The sequence below is a fragment of the Venturia canescens genome, chromosome 1, assembly GCF_019457755.1.
Source record: "Venturia canescens isolate UGA chromosome 1, ASM1945775v1, whole genome shotgun sequence".
Lineage (NCBI taxonomy): Eukaryota > Metazoa > Arthropoda > Insecta > Hymenoptera > Ichneumonidae > Venturia > Venturia canescens.
The window spans coordinates 19,695,566-19,713,129 of NC_057421.1; the positions used below are offsets into that span (position 1 = coordinate 19,695,566).

Sequence of the window (17,564 nt, forward strand, 5' to 3'; positions counted from 1 at the left end):
TCACTTTGAAAAGAGTGCAACCAGTTTTAGTGCGTCCGAAAAAAATCTGCTCAGAAAGTTTTTGAGTATCAGTCGAACCCAGTTTTTTTCAGTTTTTACATGTTCAAATTCCACGTAACTGATTACGATGACGAGTCGATCGGACACATTTATTCTCCAGCTAATGGAATAAATGGAATGGCTTATTTATTTTGTCTTGGAAACAAAAATTTTTCAAACAATTACTTTCTTACCGACTTTCATTCTTATTTTCATCTCTGGAAACCGCTACAAAAGCTGTTCGGTTTGCATTATTTTTCCTCTTGCTTTCCATATTTCGTTTGCGATATGGTATTTCCGTGCTCGACACTCCATTATTTATTATTATATCATATGGCTCTTTCTCTCTCTCTCTCTCTCTTTCTCTCTCTTGTCATACGAGTGTACGTATACGATTTAATATCGAGAGAGGCGGAAATCTTGAGCCAGTTTTTTCTTCAGAATAAATTGAAGACGGAAAAAGATGGAGTGAAAGGGGGGTGAGAGAAAAGAGAATAAAATGAGAAACGAAAAGAAAAGTAGCATCTATTACGTAGGGCATCGCTCTTTTCCTCCTTCTTGGTCGCTGTTCATTTTTTTTACGTACTATTTTTTACTATTATTATTGTATTACTTTTGTTTGCACTTTTCTATGGCGTAGTGTGTTTACGGATATACCTCGTTTTTGCAGGGGCGTGTGCATGGTTACATAAAACTTTATGACATCGAAACAACTCGATAATCGACGAGAAAAATAATACGGTAGTAAAAAAGCTACTTCGGAACTGAGAAAATATCTCTGTGCTCTCCAGTTTTCACTGAATTGTTATTGCTTATGAAATCCGTCACGTTCGTGGTATTGTCTAGCGAGGATTTATTTTTTGAAAATCTTTTTTTCACCACAATCCATAAATTTGCTTGACATTTCGTTAAATTTTTATTTAGGTTCATGGGTATTTAAATGCGAATACTAAATTCTGGTATGAGTGACTAACAAATTTAATGCGCATTGAAACAACGAATTGAATATTAGCACATGTGCGAACGACATTTTCTGCTCGTCCGTTTATGAAAAAATATCGTTTATTATTAAAATAAACCCCTTTTTGTTCAAAGAAATGTATGATTTCTGAAAGGCAATAGGAATTTCATCAGGATTCAGTGATTAAATTGAAAAAATTGTGATAATTGATCCGGAGCAAAACCAATCTCACACGAGAAGAGAATTTTCACGAGACTCGTGTGAGATGATGTACCATGTCTTGCTCACATTTGAGAGTTGGAGAATTGATTGAAGAAATAAAACTGCAGAGTTGAGGTGATCGATGTGATAGTTTTTGAGGAGGAACTTCATTGAATTAAAGACAAAAACACGAGTGAGCAATCGAATAGAGCATAAAGATTATCACATACAAATATAATACGTTTGCTCCAATAAAAGTGTAAATTATAAAGAAACACGTCAAGTTTTATTAGATTACCTTGTGAAATCTTGGATGAATGTAATTCAAGTGAATAAAAAAATATGATCCATTAAGTCAGTTTCACCATTTGTTCGTTCGACCGAGAAGATATTCGTTGACATCTGAAAAAGTGCAGGATCGCGTTGGTTTCAGTTTTTCACTTCGTGATGAAACACTTTATCATTTTATTCCGTTGTCATGGTATTGAGACGTATACTACTCACTTTCGCTACAACGAGAAGGTCCTATTTCCAATGACTCTTGTTCACGAAAAAAAAAAAAATATTGCGAAAAACTAATTTAAATATGGCACAATTGCAAGGTTGATCAATTGAGAAGAATATTTCGGTATTTCGTCCGCAGCAATTTTAGATTGTGAAATTTTCCGGAAATTATTCGTAAATTAAACTCCCTCGATATTTCATGTTCGAATCTTTTGCCCATCTGCCACTCTTGTTTATCGCGGTTTCGGCATTTATGACATGGATCCACTCATAGTTGGGCGTGCATATAAACGTTTTGCATACAGACAAACGGGGATGTTTACCGCTATTTTCTTCACGTTTTACTCTTCAATATTCCAAATCGTTTTTCAACCGCAACTGCAATCCTCGTTTGGCACATCGATCGCTCCGCGTAACTAGCTGTTCGCGTAAGCTTTGAAATTCCGAGCGACGATGACGAAGACAGCGTCAGAGGATTACCGCCGTTCATATTCATGTCATTCTTTGCACTAGACATTTCGTGAATTCCAAATATTCGTAAACTCTATTTTTTCATTTTCTGTCGAGGTGTTAAATTCATTCGGAAATATGGAACTAAATATTGCAACGCAAAATTGAATTAGTCATTTGAATAATGAATCGGAAATGGTATATCTTCTTCTCGTTTTTACAGATCAATGTTACCAAAAATGAAGTGAATTTCTTTGTAAAATTCTCTACGTGTGTTGGGTCTTTGCAGGAAGTGCAGTTTGTTTTTTATAAAGATTTGATCAGTTTTTGTGTGTTTCGGTTTGATTTTCGTTTTCGTCATAAAATGAAGTGCAAAATCATTAAACATGAATAAAAAACGAATTTTTCAGACTCGTCGCAGGCTTTATTCCCCGCTTTGTCAAATAATTTTTCATCACCCTCTTTCGAATCTAATACTTCCATTCACGAGTTCTTCAAAGTCTTGAAATATATTTCCATGCCTGGGAAGAGTAACGTGATATCATTTATTCAAGAAACGAAGTCGAGGAATCGTCCTTAATCTCCGCCTAACGGCGATCGTACGAGAATCTAATGTTATATAAAAACGGATATTACAAAAATTTGATTAACGATAATAATGCCCTGCGGCAATGTGGTTTCGACGACGAAAGGGAAAATATTTTTAATACTTGAAGAAAATCTGAGTTACGCGGAAGGAAATGAGGGGAAAAAATGGAACGTAATTTTCTCGGCTATGTCAATGCATCCACTTCGGATTAATTGCATTTTGTTCACTTTGAATCGCGAGGAAATTGTTTTTTCTTGGAAACTTTAACAATCGCATTGTTATCAGAATTCAAAAAATTTCTTTTTCAATTCAAATTCAAATGTCCTTCAGGATTTTAGTTAGAAAAATTCTTCGAAAAATTCTCTTATACTCAGCTTCGAGTATTTCGAGAAATAAATTTAAGAAAAAGTGAGTTTTTGCTGCACTTCCAACAATGTTGGTGATAGGTACTTTCATACCAAACTAGACTCACAGTGGCGAGAAAAAGAAGAGTTCGGTTGCTTTGCAGACATGTTTCTGCTCCACCGATTCCACAGAATATCGGTCATAGGGTGGTCAAAATTGCTCCATCCTCGTTTATATTTCCGCTATCGAAGTGTTTCTGCCGCACATAGAAAAAAATATGAATAACATTTTGACGAACAATTTCGACAGTGTCAAATCACTAAGTTTTTTTGTGATAATAAAGATGGAATTCGTCAAATCAGACCATAAAACATCAAGATTCCTTGTTCATTGGTCAAATAACAGGGGTAAATTCGCTAATGAGCTCTTTGTCAGACGCGCTACCTCGAAAAATACGAGGGTTGGAAAAGAACTTGGGAGGGTTGTCTGCGAGATTCGATTCGCCTGTCCGACGTCTCGCGCTCATACTCCAGTTTCGTACCACGCAAAATGCCCATAGCATCAAAGAATTTTCGCTCAAGCGAACCTGTCATTGATGATATTTGCCTGGGATGATGTATAATAGGCTATTCCACGATATATTTCTAGTAAATACTTCACCAAAACAATTTCTATTTGTGACACCTTAATCTTCGAAAAGTATGCGAAATCATATAAATGCTTTCATAACGATAATAACCGGTGTGGCAATAGTTACAAAATCTCATAATAATAATGATGAAATTACAATTGATTGGGCACGTTGTAACGTTTAATCTCTTCGGGAGCTCTTTGTTCCACTATGATTTAGGCTCGATGCAGACAGTGTTTATGTAATGTAAACGGTAAGCAGGGGGGACACAAGGGAAACTCGCTTCGATTTTCGTTCCACTCTTCATCCCTGTATTCGTACGTATTCAAGTATCATATACGCGGAAATAGATTATTTATATCTATAGCATTGTGATCGAGTACGAGTTTGTGTATAGTCTGCAGTTGTAATGCAACGGGTTGATACGAGTTTGTGTATAGTCTGCAGTTGTAATGCAACGGGTTGATAGCTTCAGTGACTACGCGAGCTCTATACTAGCGTGTTAATTGTACCGGGCTAGTCATTATGTTCGATAAATTAATAATTCAATTACGTATTTGCTAATGTTTCGAGGTTTCACTGTCGCGTGTTCCTTCTTTCTCTAATTGCTTCTATTGTTAATCTCGAATTTCCGCATGTGAGAATCATTCTTTATTCCAAGTGACATATAAGGGTGGCACTGTGACTAAGCGTTTTTCAAAATGATTGTATTGAAGTTTCTGAAAATAGGATTTTCAGCTGGTTGTCGCAGTCCCTTAGGAATTTGATGGAGCATCGTAAACCATGATGATTCTGGCAGGATGATTGATAGAGTATTTTGCAATTTACGAAAACGGAATAGCTGCACAAAAGCTGAATCAAGTTTAATTATCCCTACAGTAATATTTCATTCGCGTGTATTTCGTCTCAATGTGCTCTATCGCGCTCGAAGTTTCGTAATTGATTTAAATCGTATTAGCGATTTCACGGCGATACAATTTCGGGGATGGAGTTATTGAATTAGCTTTTATACTACGAATACAGTCCGCGATTCCATTTCATTTGATTATTGATTAATGAATTTGATGAGAATTTGTTTGAATCGTTATTAAGTTCAATGAGTATTAATACCGGGACACGATTTTCAGTATGAGTGATCAGTTCATGATGATTTGAAAAACTGATAATTATGGTTCTCTCCGGATCAAGTTGTTTCAATATTTCGTGTTTTTTATTTTAAATACATTGCATTTCTAGGTAATCGGTCATCATTGATGATCGACGATGAATTTTCGCAATCATTGATTAACAATCGTTGCAGGAGGAATTCCAGTTGAAAACGTTGTTAAAGTTGAGAAAATATGAGCATTTTAATGAGTAATGAGATCAGAATATTAAATGCTTATCAATTCCTTCAGTAAGATGAACGTAAAACTTTGATTTTGCAAAATGTAGTGCTTCCGATAGTTCCCTCACGAATTATTAGACTGCATCTAATATAGAGACGTTTCCATGTACGTTGTATACATCGACGCCGGAAACGGTAAAGAACATCGAAGTTATGTCGGTTTTTCGATCAAAGAGACACAGCTGGTTCTCCATGCTGGAATTTCGACTCTCGAGTATTCAATAATCGACGAAATCTCGTGGAAATGTTCATTACGAGCGTGAATACGGTCACGTGTTTCATCACGTCGAAAAGTTAAATAGTAGCCTCGAAAGAGAGACAACGAAACAAAAAATGGAACAAGACCAAAAAAATAGAAAAAAAAAACATAGACGGCAAATATGGAGGCGATGAAAAAGTGCGGGCAGTTTTTTAATATGTCCGGGACATGATATCGGTAGGCCAGCTGGTGTGTCTGCTTCTTCGCTCTCGAAACTCACTTTTTATCCATCGCTTGTTCTCCCTCCCTCTCTCTTTTTCTCTTTCCGTCATGAAAAGCTGTTTTCTCGATTCCTCGCTCGCATCGAGAAAAGCCAGAAGCAACTTTTCCGAATATAATATTTAACCACTTTGGCTCGTGTTAAAAACCCTCAGGAAACTTTAGCCAACAAATGACGGGATCTATAGTAATGGATATGATCAATAATGTCCACAGATGAGCGAGGACGCTCAAGACGACGATACTGATGCCGAACGACGTCAAAACTTTCAAGCGATACGTATTATCTTCATCAGCACTCTTGTTTTATATATCCTCGGCTATTTTTGTTACCCTCTTGCTCTGGACCTTCATAAACGTTCGGGTAAAAGTTTACCGAGTGTTTGAGGGTAGGTGTTGAGTACTGTCGAATCATTACGTTATTAAATATTCACCTCGCGCTCGAAGAGTCTCCATTTATGTTCAGGACACCGCGTTTTTATCTTTATCTTCGAAACACATATATTCGCTCCTCATAACCGCATTCCGCTGTCGTATTTCTCAGATGTTTTAAAATTATTCCGAAACATAACTTTTTAGGACATTTAGAATTTTCTATTTTTATTCTTTTTATAGCCTTTCTTATATATTTTTTATTAATAGAGGGAAAAGGTCGACGTATCCATTTCCCTTTCGAGGTACACTGGTTAGTGGTACGATGAAACATTTCGATGTAAAGTTCCGTGGCCTCAATTGAAATAATAGAGACTTGAAAATAATTCTACGCCTATAAAGTGAATTTGAAATATCTTTATTTCTTGAAAACCATAAGCACAGCAAAAATTGTTGCTGAAAAAAATAGATAGAGAAGAAAATCAAACAAATATCGAGATTGGAAATAGATTTTCTTGAGTTCCGTGTAGGATAATTTACGTTTGGAGGAATAGCAAAAGGGCTTATGCATACCCCAACCGGTGATGTGGAGTATTTAAATATCTTACGTTTTCACTGCCTTAATAAAATGAATTGATAAATAGTTGAACAATCATTCGAAATAATCGAGCTTGTGTTCGTGTCAGTTGATTGATTATTTTCACATCTCAGTAATATTTCTATCCTTCATGATAACATTTTTATCGAATTTTGCGTCTCCGTGCAAACACATTTGTACTCGAATCTACCCACGTATATCGGAACGGCTATTTCGATTGATTTTCTTCCCGTCGTTTTTAGTTGTAACCCTCGACGGAAATTTTCTTGACAAATTTTTTACCCATCGACATCCGACGATCGAGATTCTCTGCGGACGACCTGTATATATGAACCTTTCTCGCGTATCACTCTTCATCGCCATCCAAACCATTCTGCACTGCGTAAAAGAGAGAGAGAGAGAGAGAGCGAGAGAGGAAGGAAGGGGAAGATATCCTTATGAGCGTTGGGCAAAGCTCCACTTTCCAACGAGGGGACAATCCATCAGGAACGCTGCTGGCTTAGCTCGCCTATTTTTCACCTGTTCCTCGATAAAGCGAGTGCGAAAGAGTAACCGAGCGGTAGAAGGAGATATTCCGAACCTCCGAGCGAATGGTCTGTGACTATGCGAGCGATGGAAAAGGACTTTGGAAAAACGTCGAAATATCTGAAAATAATGGACGAGAGCAGATGTTCAGCGCATATTTGGACTTCAGATTTTTTGGTAACCGCGTAACTCGAGCATTGATAAAGCTCACATGCTGTGGATACCGTTGAGAAAAACAAAAATTATCACACATTACGACATAGAAGAAAAGAAATAGAAAATGAAAACACCTGGAGGTTTTGATTAAGTTCATTTTTAATTCTTCATTTCAGATATGGACGTATAACAAAAGTCACGTTCTCATATCAAGTTTTCTAAGAAGATGCAAATATGCCCGAGACATCGTGCATGATGAATGTATGTGCTCAACGGATTGGGCTTGTTTCTCGGTTCGTAAAGCTTATAGAACTGTATGCTCAGAAATTTTCAGTTTCCTTGCCTCCATAATCCTTACTTCAGACTATGATATAAAGGGGTTCTAAGATAGAATTAACTGAATCAAATAGTTTTTGTATTTTTTCAGTTTTCGACTCCACACTTTGCAGATCTATTTTTTCTTTGTTCTTGTGACAAAATTTTATGTTTCAATCTAAGGATTTTGCAATGGTTTTAGTTTCATCGCTACAAAGAATTTCGGTTCTGGGTGTCTCAGTTTTTTAGGGTTTCTTCAAAACAGTTAACGAAGCTCAACGTTTATGTTTGTGTGTTCCCACGTAGGTTGGTTTTTTTTTATACGAATATTGATACTTTGCCTTCTCGATTTGATCAGTCATCGCTGGTTACATTGGTAGAAAATTTCGTATAAAAGTCTTTAGTAACAAGCATTCAATGTCTGATCACTTCGTTTTTGACAAAAGTAACATCGATGAGGAAAGCGCATGATGACGAGGAAAGCAAACAGCTTGGATGAAGAATTTGAGACGAGGATTCTCGCTGCATTTTCTCGTCGTCTCACGGTGAGCTTTGTGTAATCTTTCGCAGTGTTTCACAAGACCTCAAAGGAAAAGTGCAACATATATTGCGCGACGAACTCTGTCCAACAATCAGTCTTGGCTTTGGTGAAGTCTCTCGGCAAATCGACTGAATCGCTCGTACAGAGTATTTTTTGCCTTTCTGAGGGATCGTGAAGTTTTTTATTCCTGCACGAAACGAAAATCGCTTGTGTCGCGATTCCATCACAAATCCTTTCAATCCAATGAAATTCGACCTCAGACTCTTCCGTCAGCAACTAAATCTGATACATTTTGTGAGTACGTATTCGAGATACAATTTACGTTTAAGTTTATTGACATTCCAGTTAAGCAGTGGTGCGAATCGACGATAAAGAGTGAATTTTCGAATCTAGAATCGTCCAAATAAAACCAAAATCTGATGCGAGGTTCCAGGAATTCATTGAATTTCAGATTCACTGAGAAATTGTTCCATGAGATGGCATGTCCCTTTGAGATGACAGTGACTTTCTTTCTTATTGTATCGAGGGTTCACCATGAGTGTACAACCAAATTTTTGGGGTCGAGAGTGTTGTCACTTGATAGCTATTTTCCCAGCAAGGATGCATAATATTTAGCCCAGTATATCTCGGCAATCATCAGTCTCATGAAGAATTTTCCAAATACTTAAAGTCATTTTGCGTGAAGGCTTTTTTCACTTTTTTTAGAAATTTTTTTCTTTGCGAATTTTATTGAATTTTTACTTTTTTTTTATTGATGATATCAGTTGTGTAAATTAGTGCAATACATTTTTGCCTACTACTTTAAATCCATTAAGAGTCATCGAGCTCATGCGACCAACTCAAAATCGAAGGTCACCCGTACGATTTTGATTCAAATCACGCGGAAAAAATTTTGAAAAGTGCCGTGAAGTGTCACACTTCTGGGTTCGATCCCTTCAATACTGAAAAATATGGGTAAAGTTTGTATTAGAATAATCTTCGTGATAATATTGAAACGGTGATATTTGGCAGGAAACTCTGGATTGGCGCGACGTGTATGCTGTCACTCGATAATGAAAAAAACACCTCTTCGTTAAGTCGTCCTATCACAACTGTGTGCCATGTTTTCGAAGAAAAAATTTACAAATATTTTCCAAATCGAATTTTTATTATCGTGGACACGTACGGTTAATTGGTTTTTCAGATAACCGAATCTGGACCAATTATTTTTTCGTTTTTCCATTTATAAGTCATTTTTGATGTTTGGTTGTTTCTTAGCGTCTCATTGTTCACCTATTTTGTTTCAATATGACAGTTTAGAAAAAACTTCCTTGAAAGATTGTTGAATAACAGCAAAAATGCATTTTAACATAGCAAAAGTAATTAGAGATGATTTTCAACTTCTTGTTTCCGCATCACGGTTGTAAACTCCAGAGTTCATTTGAAAGAATGGCCCTTGTGATAATTTCGGAAAAAAGTGAAACTGGAGAGAGTGAATGAGATTTGCGTTACCGGGCAAAAGACAATCACATTTTTTTCATTCCATCGTCGCTTTACGGGGTGGGTACTTTCCTCAATCTCCATCACTTATCTGCTTCCTCACCTCGGCTGAAAAGTCTTGGGTAGCTTTTAGCAGAAGACTCTTTCCTGTGTTGGCCGCCGGAGTGAATAGGGTGGTGATGTAAGAGAGATACTGTGAAAGAGAGATGAGGAAATACAAAGCCGGGGAAGCTCTCATAGCGAAGGAGAGAGAGAGAGAGAGAGAGAGGAAAAACGTGAGAGATGCAAAGGAGCGAGAAAAAGATGAAGCACAAAACAGAAAAATACGAGATTGGAGCTTTCAACGCTAACAGACGTATTTTAACAGATATCAAAGTTTTCCCCCACTCCCGCGTTGCCATTTTCCCTGGCGATTTCTCGCTTTGCTCGCCAAGATTTAAAAGGATCGAACGGTGGAAAAGAAGAATTTCTTTCCAAATGGAATCAGGTACAAAATGACGTCGATAGTGAGAAACGAAATCCCTTGAAAAGATCAAAAAAATTTTGAGTAAGAGAGACGAAATCAGGCATTTTCGCATATAAGTGCAGCTTGCGCGTGCTCCATATCGAGGACTTTTTCCTTTTACTTACTACTCCGAGTCCTCGTATAGCAAACCCAGATATTTCTGTGCATCCCTGATGTTCCCCGACACTTTCGAAAGGGCCAACTTTCAAAATTCGCAGATGCCGAAAACTCAGACCAGAGAGCAACGTCATCCGTTGGTACATATATCCCGCTAGAGATCGAAGGAGCAAGGGAGAGAGCGAGAAAGAGAGAGAGAGAGAGAGAGAGAGAGAGAGAGAGAGAGAGAGAGAGAGAGAGAGAGGGAGAGAGTAGGTTAAAACTTTTGGAGTCTGTATGATCTCGAGGAAACAGGCGGTGCGACTGTCGCGCGAGCGAAAAGTCAACTAAAGCTCTGCCTCGTACGACAAGACTTCACGAGAAGTCTCCAACGTCGAATATCCCGTGAGAACGAATACGTGATTGCATGTATATGCATGTGTGTGGGCAAATATACGTGGATGTGGGATCAAAAATACAAATGACCACCTTCATTTCGTTTTTTATATTTTTTCTGAGTATACGTTTTCGGGTTTTGTACCGTATTGTATTAACATGAGACCAAGAGAAACTATGGGAAGCTTGGCGAAAGCAGCCGGCTGCATAATTACTGACTTCTAATTGGTTGGCATCATTAGAAGTACCAGTAAAACCACCCCCCGCTTATAGTGATTGGTATGTGAACCGACGTATGATTAAGCGGTCACCGAACCGCGTATTGACATTGCCTGGCGTTGTTTGAGTCGAGAAAGGGCCAACACATGAATCGCAAACTCATCTCTGTCGCTTCAGTCGACGTTAATAGATCATTCGACGAACCACCATTTGAGCGAGTGACAGTTATTTTGTTTGGTACCATCCCATTTACTCTAATGGCTATGATCGTTTCGACTGATTTGCATTACGAGCAGACAACAATAGCGAACTATATTTTATTCGATGTAATGTAAAAGATAAAGCGTCCTGAAAATCGTCGTGTTCAGGCTGAAGCATATTTTTCCAATGACGATTACTCGAAGTTCAAAAGTGAGGGGAATTATCAATCTCGAGTACAGATGATAAGAAAGCATGGTTTGCTTTCGGCGTTTGATAACTATTGTTTAAATATTTGAAACCATTGAATAAGTTTGTCAATCGAAACAGAAAGAAGCAAGCTGCACTCAACTGTCTTCGAAGAAAAAACCATTTTTTAATGTTACTTCTTCAGTTATGCGAACTGTTTACATGAAAATTGTACACATCGAACCCCTGAGCTGTTCACATAAAAAATTTAATTGCGATCGATTGGCTAGCTGCACACGTTTTTGAAATTACAAGCAAACGAGCAAACTCTCAGTTAGATTTACCAAAGAAACGCAACTGTATATACAAGAGTATTCCAGAATTTGAGAGAATATGCAAGTGCTCTAGAGACAGTCTCGTTTCTCTCTGGAGAGTGAGTTTTTGTGTTCTCGCCAAAAGTCGCTCTTAATAATATTCGTCTTTCTACACTCTGTGTTCTCTGGATGTCACCGATCTCAGTGCTTAAGTGCAGAGACCGACTTTTACATGAAGGCGAACTGAAAGTCGTGGGAATTCGACTCCTGAAAATTTCCACGACTGATATATGCTCATAAACATAACGGTATAGTAAAATAAAAGTCGAGTACTTCTGAAGCCTTGCAATACTTCCTTCCTCGCGATCTTTTTCTTCCTGAAGTTACGGTGTATCGTGTGCCCTTTTCTGTGGAATCGTGCAAACTGGGGAAACACCTGGAAAGTCTCACGGATACGTATAAAATTTTTCGAGTTTTCATTCTTTTGTCGCTGTTTTTATTTTTTATTTTTATCGTTTCTTCGTATATTTCTTCAGGTTTCCAAGGGCTCGAACAGCCATCCGTCCTCATTTTTTCTGTTGCTAATACTACGAGAAATCAACGAAATAAAACAAACGTTTTATCCACGATTTTGGTGAGTTATCGAAAAAAAGTTCTACGGTAGAACTACCTAAGCGACTTTTGTCTCATTAGCCACGATAGGAACCTGGTTTGAGCAGGGCAAGAAAGAGGTGCTGAATTGTTATGAGGTAAGAAGAAGGTTGTACCCGGCTATCCTCGAGATATAAATAGAGGCACCGAGAAACGGGCTAAAAGATGCTCGAATCAGCAAGAGCGCTAAAAACGTGACTGAACAATGATCTCTCTGTAGACTAAACCATGACGTCGACCTAACGGCAAGGCATGCGAACACTTGAGGGAAAAAGTTGCTGGTGGCACAACTTACACATGTATGTGTCTGAACATTCATATTCGTCTCGATTATGCATATATTATGAGTCTGTTTGTCTATCCACCAAACAGTTTGTAACTTAAGGGGCTAAAGCATCGAGATAAATCTACGAAAAAATTAAACCACGGATTTGTGTTGATTGCTCAATACGCTGTTTTCTTTTTTTTTCGTCAAAGTTTTAAAAGTAGCTGAAATTTTTTTATCTGAAAATACGGAAAGCCAATCTTTATTTGTTGTATTAGTTTTGAATTTCTGTGAAAAGGTCGAGAGTTTCAGCTGTTCGTCTAAATGAATATAAAATTAAAACCTACCTCGAGTCTTTCAATGCTTTCTTAATTGTTTCATCTTCAACAAGCCATTCACAACTTTCACTCCACGTCATTCATTCTTCTGGCTTTAATGTTAACGAAATTTTATATGGCTCGTGTATAGCACGAAGAAACTTTGCTAGGCTACCTCGAGGAAGGTACTTCTTTAAAATTTGATATAGTATTTTCAAGCATCCTTCTAAAGAGCTTAGAAAAGTTACTCACTATCTATGATATTACCATCATACTATGTGTAATATTGTTCTCAAATGAAAAGAAAGAGGTTAAAGATATTAAAAAACTTTACTCACTCACGACATTACAAAGAAAAAAAAGAAAACTTTTCAGCAGATATATCGATCAGCTTTGGACGATGACGGTACAAAAAGCTATGTCATTCTCTCGTCTTAGATGCTCACCGGTGAAACAAAGTGTCTTTTAACACATGTGCTCCTTGAACCAGTGCCTTCGAGAGTGGTCGATAAACTGCTCCTTCGTTATTTGTCTATCCTGCAGATTCGTGGATTCATTCAATTTTTTCTGCACATAAACAATTAAATCTGAAAGTTTTCTCAAAATGCTTTCATCATTTATTTTGGAATCTTCCCTCTTCATATTCATTGTTCATATTCACGCGCCACGTCACAAAACGCTTTGCATCTGTGCGCAAACTGCTTATTCATATTTCTACTGCTGTTCATGAGTTTAAATACATTCTGAGGCACTGAAAATGTTTATTTGTTCATTGATTGACGTGAAATCGAATCCAAGTCTTTCTACGTAATTTCATTGGCTTTAAAATTCCTCCCTCGATGTGCTTGTGTACTCATTACACATTTTTTTCACCGGGTGATGATTTACCTCTGGCGTTGATGTTTGTTTTGTCCGCTAGATGATTGCCTACTATAGCGACGAATGGCCAGCTGTTTACATTGCTTACAACGTAAACTGGTAATGTCAATTCAAGTGGCATCGCCCATTGGCTCGTAAAGGAGTCAGTCCTGGGGTCAGGTAGAAGAGACTCCAATACTGAGCCTCCAACAAACGACAAAAAAGAAGTTACACAGATATACTCAGCTTTTTCAACTATTGTATGTATGGTTAAAAGTGGTCGAGTACTGCTCGTCACTCTCAACCCTTGGACAGATATTTTAATTAACACTCGTTTCTAATTGACCTACGAGCTCGGTTGAAATAACTCTGCAGCCTGTTGAGAGCATTTCCATGTGTATGTATATATACAAATGAAATAGAAGGCTGTAGCATTTCAGGCAGTTTGCACCCTCGGTCATCCACAACCCAAAACGTGACGTAGAATTTGATGTGGTTTAACAAAATCGAGTTTTTGACGTTTAAAAATTTTGGAGGCTTGGGAAAGGTTGAACTGTCAAACACTTTTCGACTGGTTTTACAGCGAATGAAATTTTGAGAAAAACTTAGTGCTTTCCTCATTATTCAGCGATGAAAGCTGCTGGTCGTGTTTTTCATCGTGGCACTTCCAGCTCCCTATTTTAATTAATAATTTTCGGTATGGTCTCGTCACTCCTTTTGATGGAGTATGACAAACTTGAGAAAATCAATCCTTAGCTCGCCGCGTAAACTTTTCGTCCGCAAACTTTTCAAGAAAACGAACTAATGCCCTTTTTCAACATGTTTTCACGGAAAATCCTGTCTGTAAAAGGGGACGAAAGTTTCCCAGTAATTTCGGTCTGGTTTCAATTTTCATGTGAAGCCAGCAGAAACAAGAGGGAAAACTGGGAGGGTGAGAAAGAGCTGGAGCGAGGTAAAACGAGTTAAGGTGGAGGGAGTTGACAGGAGGGACTTCGAATCCTGCTGGAGACAAGCGGTCTCTCGCAGGATCTCTGGAATGGTCACTTGGGTGCCATCCAAGTCATGTGACTCAGCTGAGATAGAAATTTTGAAAAAAAAAGTCAACGGGCGGAGGGTTGACCGAAAAAATGAAATCGAAACGACGGAGCTCTACGATTCGAAGAAAAATTCAAGAGATTTGCTAGCAACGGCCAACTTTATTGAAAATGCTTCCTTAATGAGCAATGGTCTCTCTTCTGTTTCTGTTCTCGTGAATTTTATTCCCAAGTTTATTTCTCCAATCATAAAGGTTCCACGAAAGTGGGGAAAACCTGTGCCGATACCGGCGGTTATATTTTCACCGACGTTTCGAGTTGAATAACACCATCACGAGAGCTAAGAAGAATTGCTCACAGTGGTGTTGAGCGATCAATATCCGAGTTAGTCCATCCAAGAAGTGGCTGTACCCGAAGCTATTTGACCTACAAGGGTGCTAAAACCACATACCAACGAGGTATAGATCACGACTGGTGCTTTTCTAACGTACTTTTTACTGTTTTTCAGTCGTATTTTTTCCATAGTATATAATACTCTTTATATACTCACATACAAATATCCGTTTGATTTTGTTCTTTTCTCTATGCACTTTTTTCTAGAGGGAAATACAAAGTTCCAAGCTGTGTATTCTGATTAGTAGTTTGGATTGGGTTTCATTCACTTTTTCACTGTTACATCATGAAAATAAATTCACACAAACTCTAGCCATTTTGCTATTTGTATTGGCATAATGGTCACATGAACTGAAAACGAAATTCAGAGATATCCTAACTACCAATTTACTAAAAAAAAATGCGATAAAATCTTGCGGAACAGCGGCGTTGCACAACGAGCAAAGCGCAACGAGAAGGTTTTTTGTGAGTGGAATGAAATGCCAAAGGAATAAGTGACGAAGGTGTTTTTTAGCCTTGTGCCCCTATAAAGTACACGTCTATTGGATACTTGATATTTCAAGGGTTATGGTCATTTCATGAACGAGTGGGAAGGGTCTGTACAAAACAGTGGCTTTGGTTAACATAATATTGCACTACGAATAGTTGATCAACGGCAGGCTCCCGGCAATCAGTCCATACGCCCCTGGAGGCGCTAGTAGTTGTGTTGTCCTACTGAAACCATGAATTCTTCATCTTAAAAATATATTCTCACATTTACAAATATATAAGCTTCAATGTTTTTGAATTGAGAATTCTATTTCAAATAATCAGATCAGAAGCTATGATTTTAAAAAAATATAATTATTTGTGGATGTGACTGTAGATGAAGTGTATACTTAAGAGAGGATTCGTCAGAAAAACAGTCAAAAGAAATGGACATGCGGAGCTGGTGTCTCGTTACTGAATTCTATGAAACGTGAGAATTAACAGCAGAACGACTAAACGCCGATCACACGGCAACCCGGAATCTTGAGCTCACTCGGCCACGTTATTCAATCGATACTCCAATTAGGAAAATATTTCATGACCTTTATAATGGAAAAACGAAGATCTGTGTCATAATATTCACGTATAATTGTTATTTTAACTACCAATTAAGAGCCACAGCAGTGGCTGAGCATCAAGTATTGAAATAGAAAAGCCAACGCGAACCCTGCAGCATTCTCATGTCCTCGAATATGATGGGAATCGTATATCGTATTATTTCAGATTTTTAAATCGCTCTCATGCAATATACCCGACAGTACACCACTTTGGAGTTTATATGCCATTTGTTATCCCGATTGTTTCAATAAACTAACAACACAACAATAAGTTTATCGGGTATTAAGAGCTTGAAAATATGTTTGTATTTGTTGTTGTTCACGTTTCAGGTTGCTCGTGCGTCGTGTACAGCAGCGCTTACAGCCCTCAAGGGGGTACATTTATGTCGCCCGATTATCCCAAGAGATATCCTGGCAATATAGACTGCCTTCTTTACACCTTCACCGGCTATCCCGACGAAATAGTCCAGATAACTTTTCATCAATTCAACGTTCGCCGGGTCAGCAACGAGTAAGTAAAAACAGTTTAGTGTATCGACCAATTTTATTGACGTTTCAGTTTTCTCTTCGATATCAAAGTTCAATGGTGTATACGCGTAGCGGTTCGTGCAACGAATTTGTCACGGCGGAAATGAATTTTAGAACTCAAGAGATGGAATAAAAAATTTAAGGTGAATATGAAAGTCAAGTTAGATTCTCACCGTCACATTTTTCTAATTTGACGAGTCAGTAGAGGAAACCGGGGCCAAGCGAGAAGCTTTTATAAGCTTAAAAAGCTTTTTATAATTCTTACTCTCAAACATCAAGAAACGCACTGTACTTTTCTGCAATTTAAAAAAAAATAAAATTCTGGAGCTAAACAGCTAGCTTTGGGGCCACAAATTGTTCGTGTGACTTAAATCCAATGCACTTTAACTGAGTCTTTTGAAAAACTGGGCGCATTAGATAAAGATATAAGATATAATACAAATTTAAAACAAAAAATAAATAAAAAAATTGAGAATATTAAAACAGAACTCAAAGTTCCTTTCCCAAAGACACGTCCTAGTTCGTTGATTCAATTGGACGGATTCAAGAGCATATTGTGGTTACTCTAACCACTTAATTTTTTTATTAAACTACGTCTAAGCTTGCAATGACATTATTTCTACCAAATCAGCCCAATTTTATAGCGAAAAAATGAAATTCGTTGACTCAATAAATTCGTTTTCACGTGTCCGGTATCCATGAAATCCCTAGTAAAAATTGCGGTTTACTCTGTTCGTTGAATATATAGCGTATCAAAATGAATATGTTTCAAAGTATGAATAAATAATTCCAATAGAGGGATCATGTACAAAAATTGACATAATTACACGAAATTTGCATGTACTGTGTTCGCAAATCGCACGTGAGTGTCAATATATTTTGTGTGGGAGTAGAGCACAGAGATATTGCGGTTGGAGTCAACGGGGTTGACTTTTGCGAAATTTA

The 17,564-nt window shown here is 37.7% G+C and overlaps 1 protein-coding gene across 1 annotated transcript in view; it reads left to right on the top strand.

The window, feature by feature from the left end:
• The window catches only part of Sol1, a 311,881-nt gene that overhangs the window by 60,927 nt on the left and 233,390 nt on the right, over window positions 1-17,564 (top strand). The window contains exon 4 of the mRNA XM_043415216.1: window positions 16,422-16,602. Within this exon, the coding sequence (XP_043271151.1) occupies window positions 16,422-16,602 (181 nt within the window). The remainder of the gene's footprint in view (window positions 1-16,421; window positions 16,603-17,564) is intronic.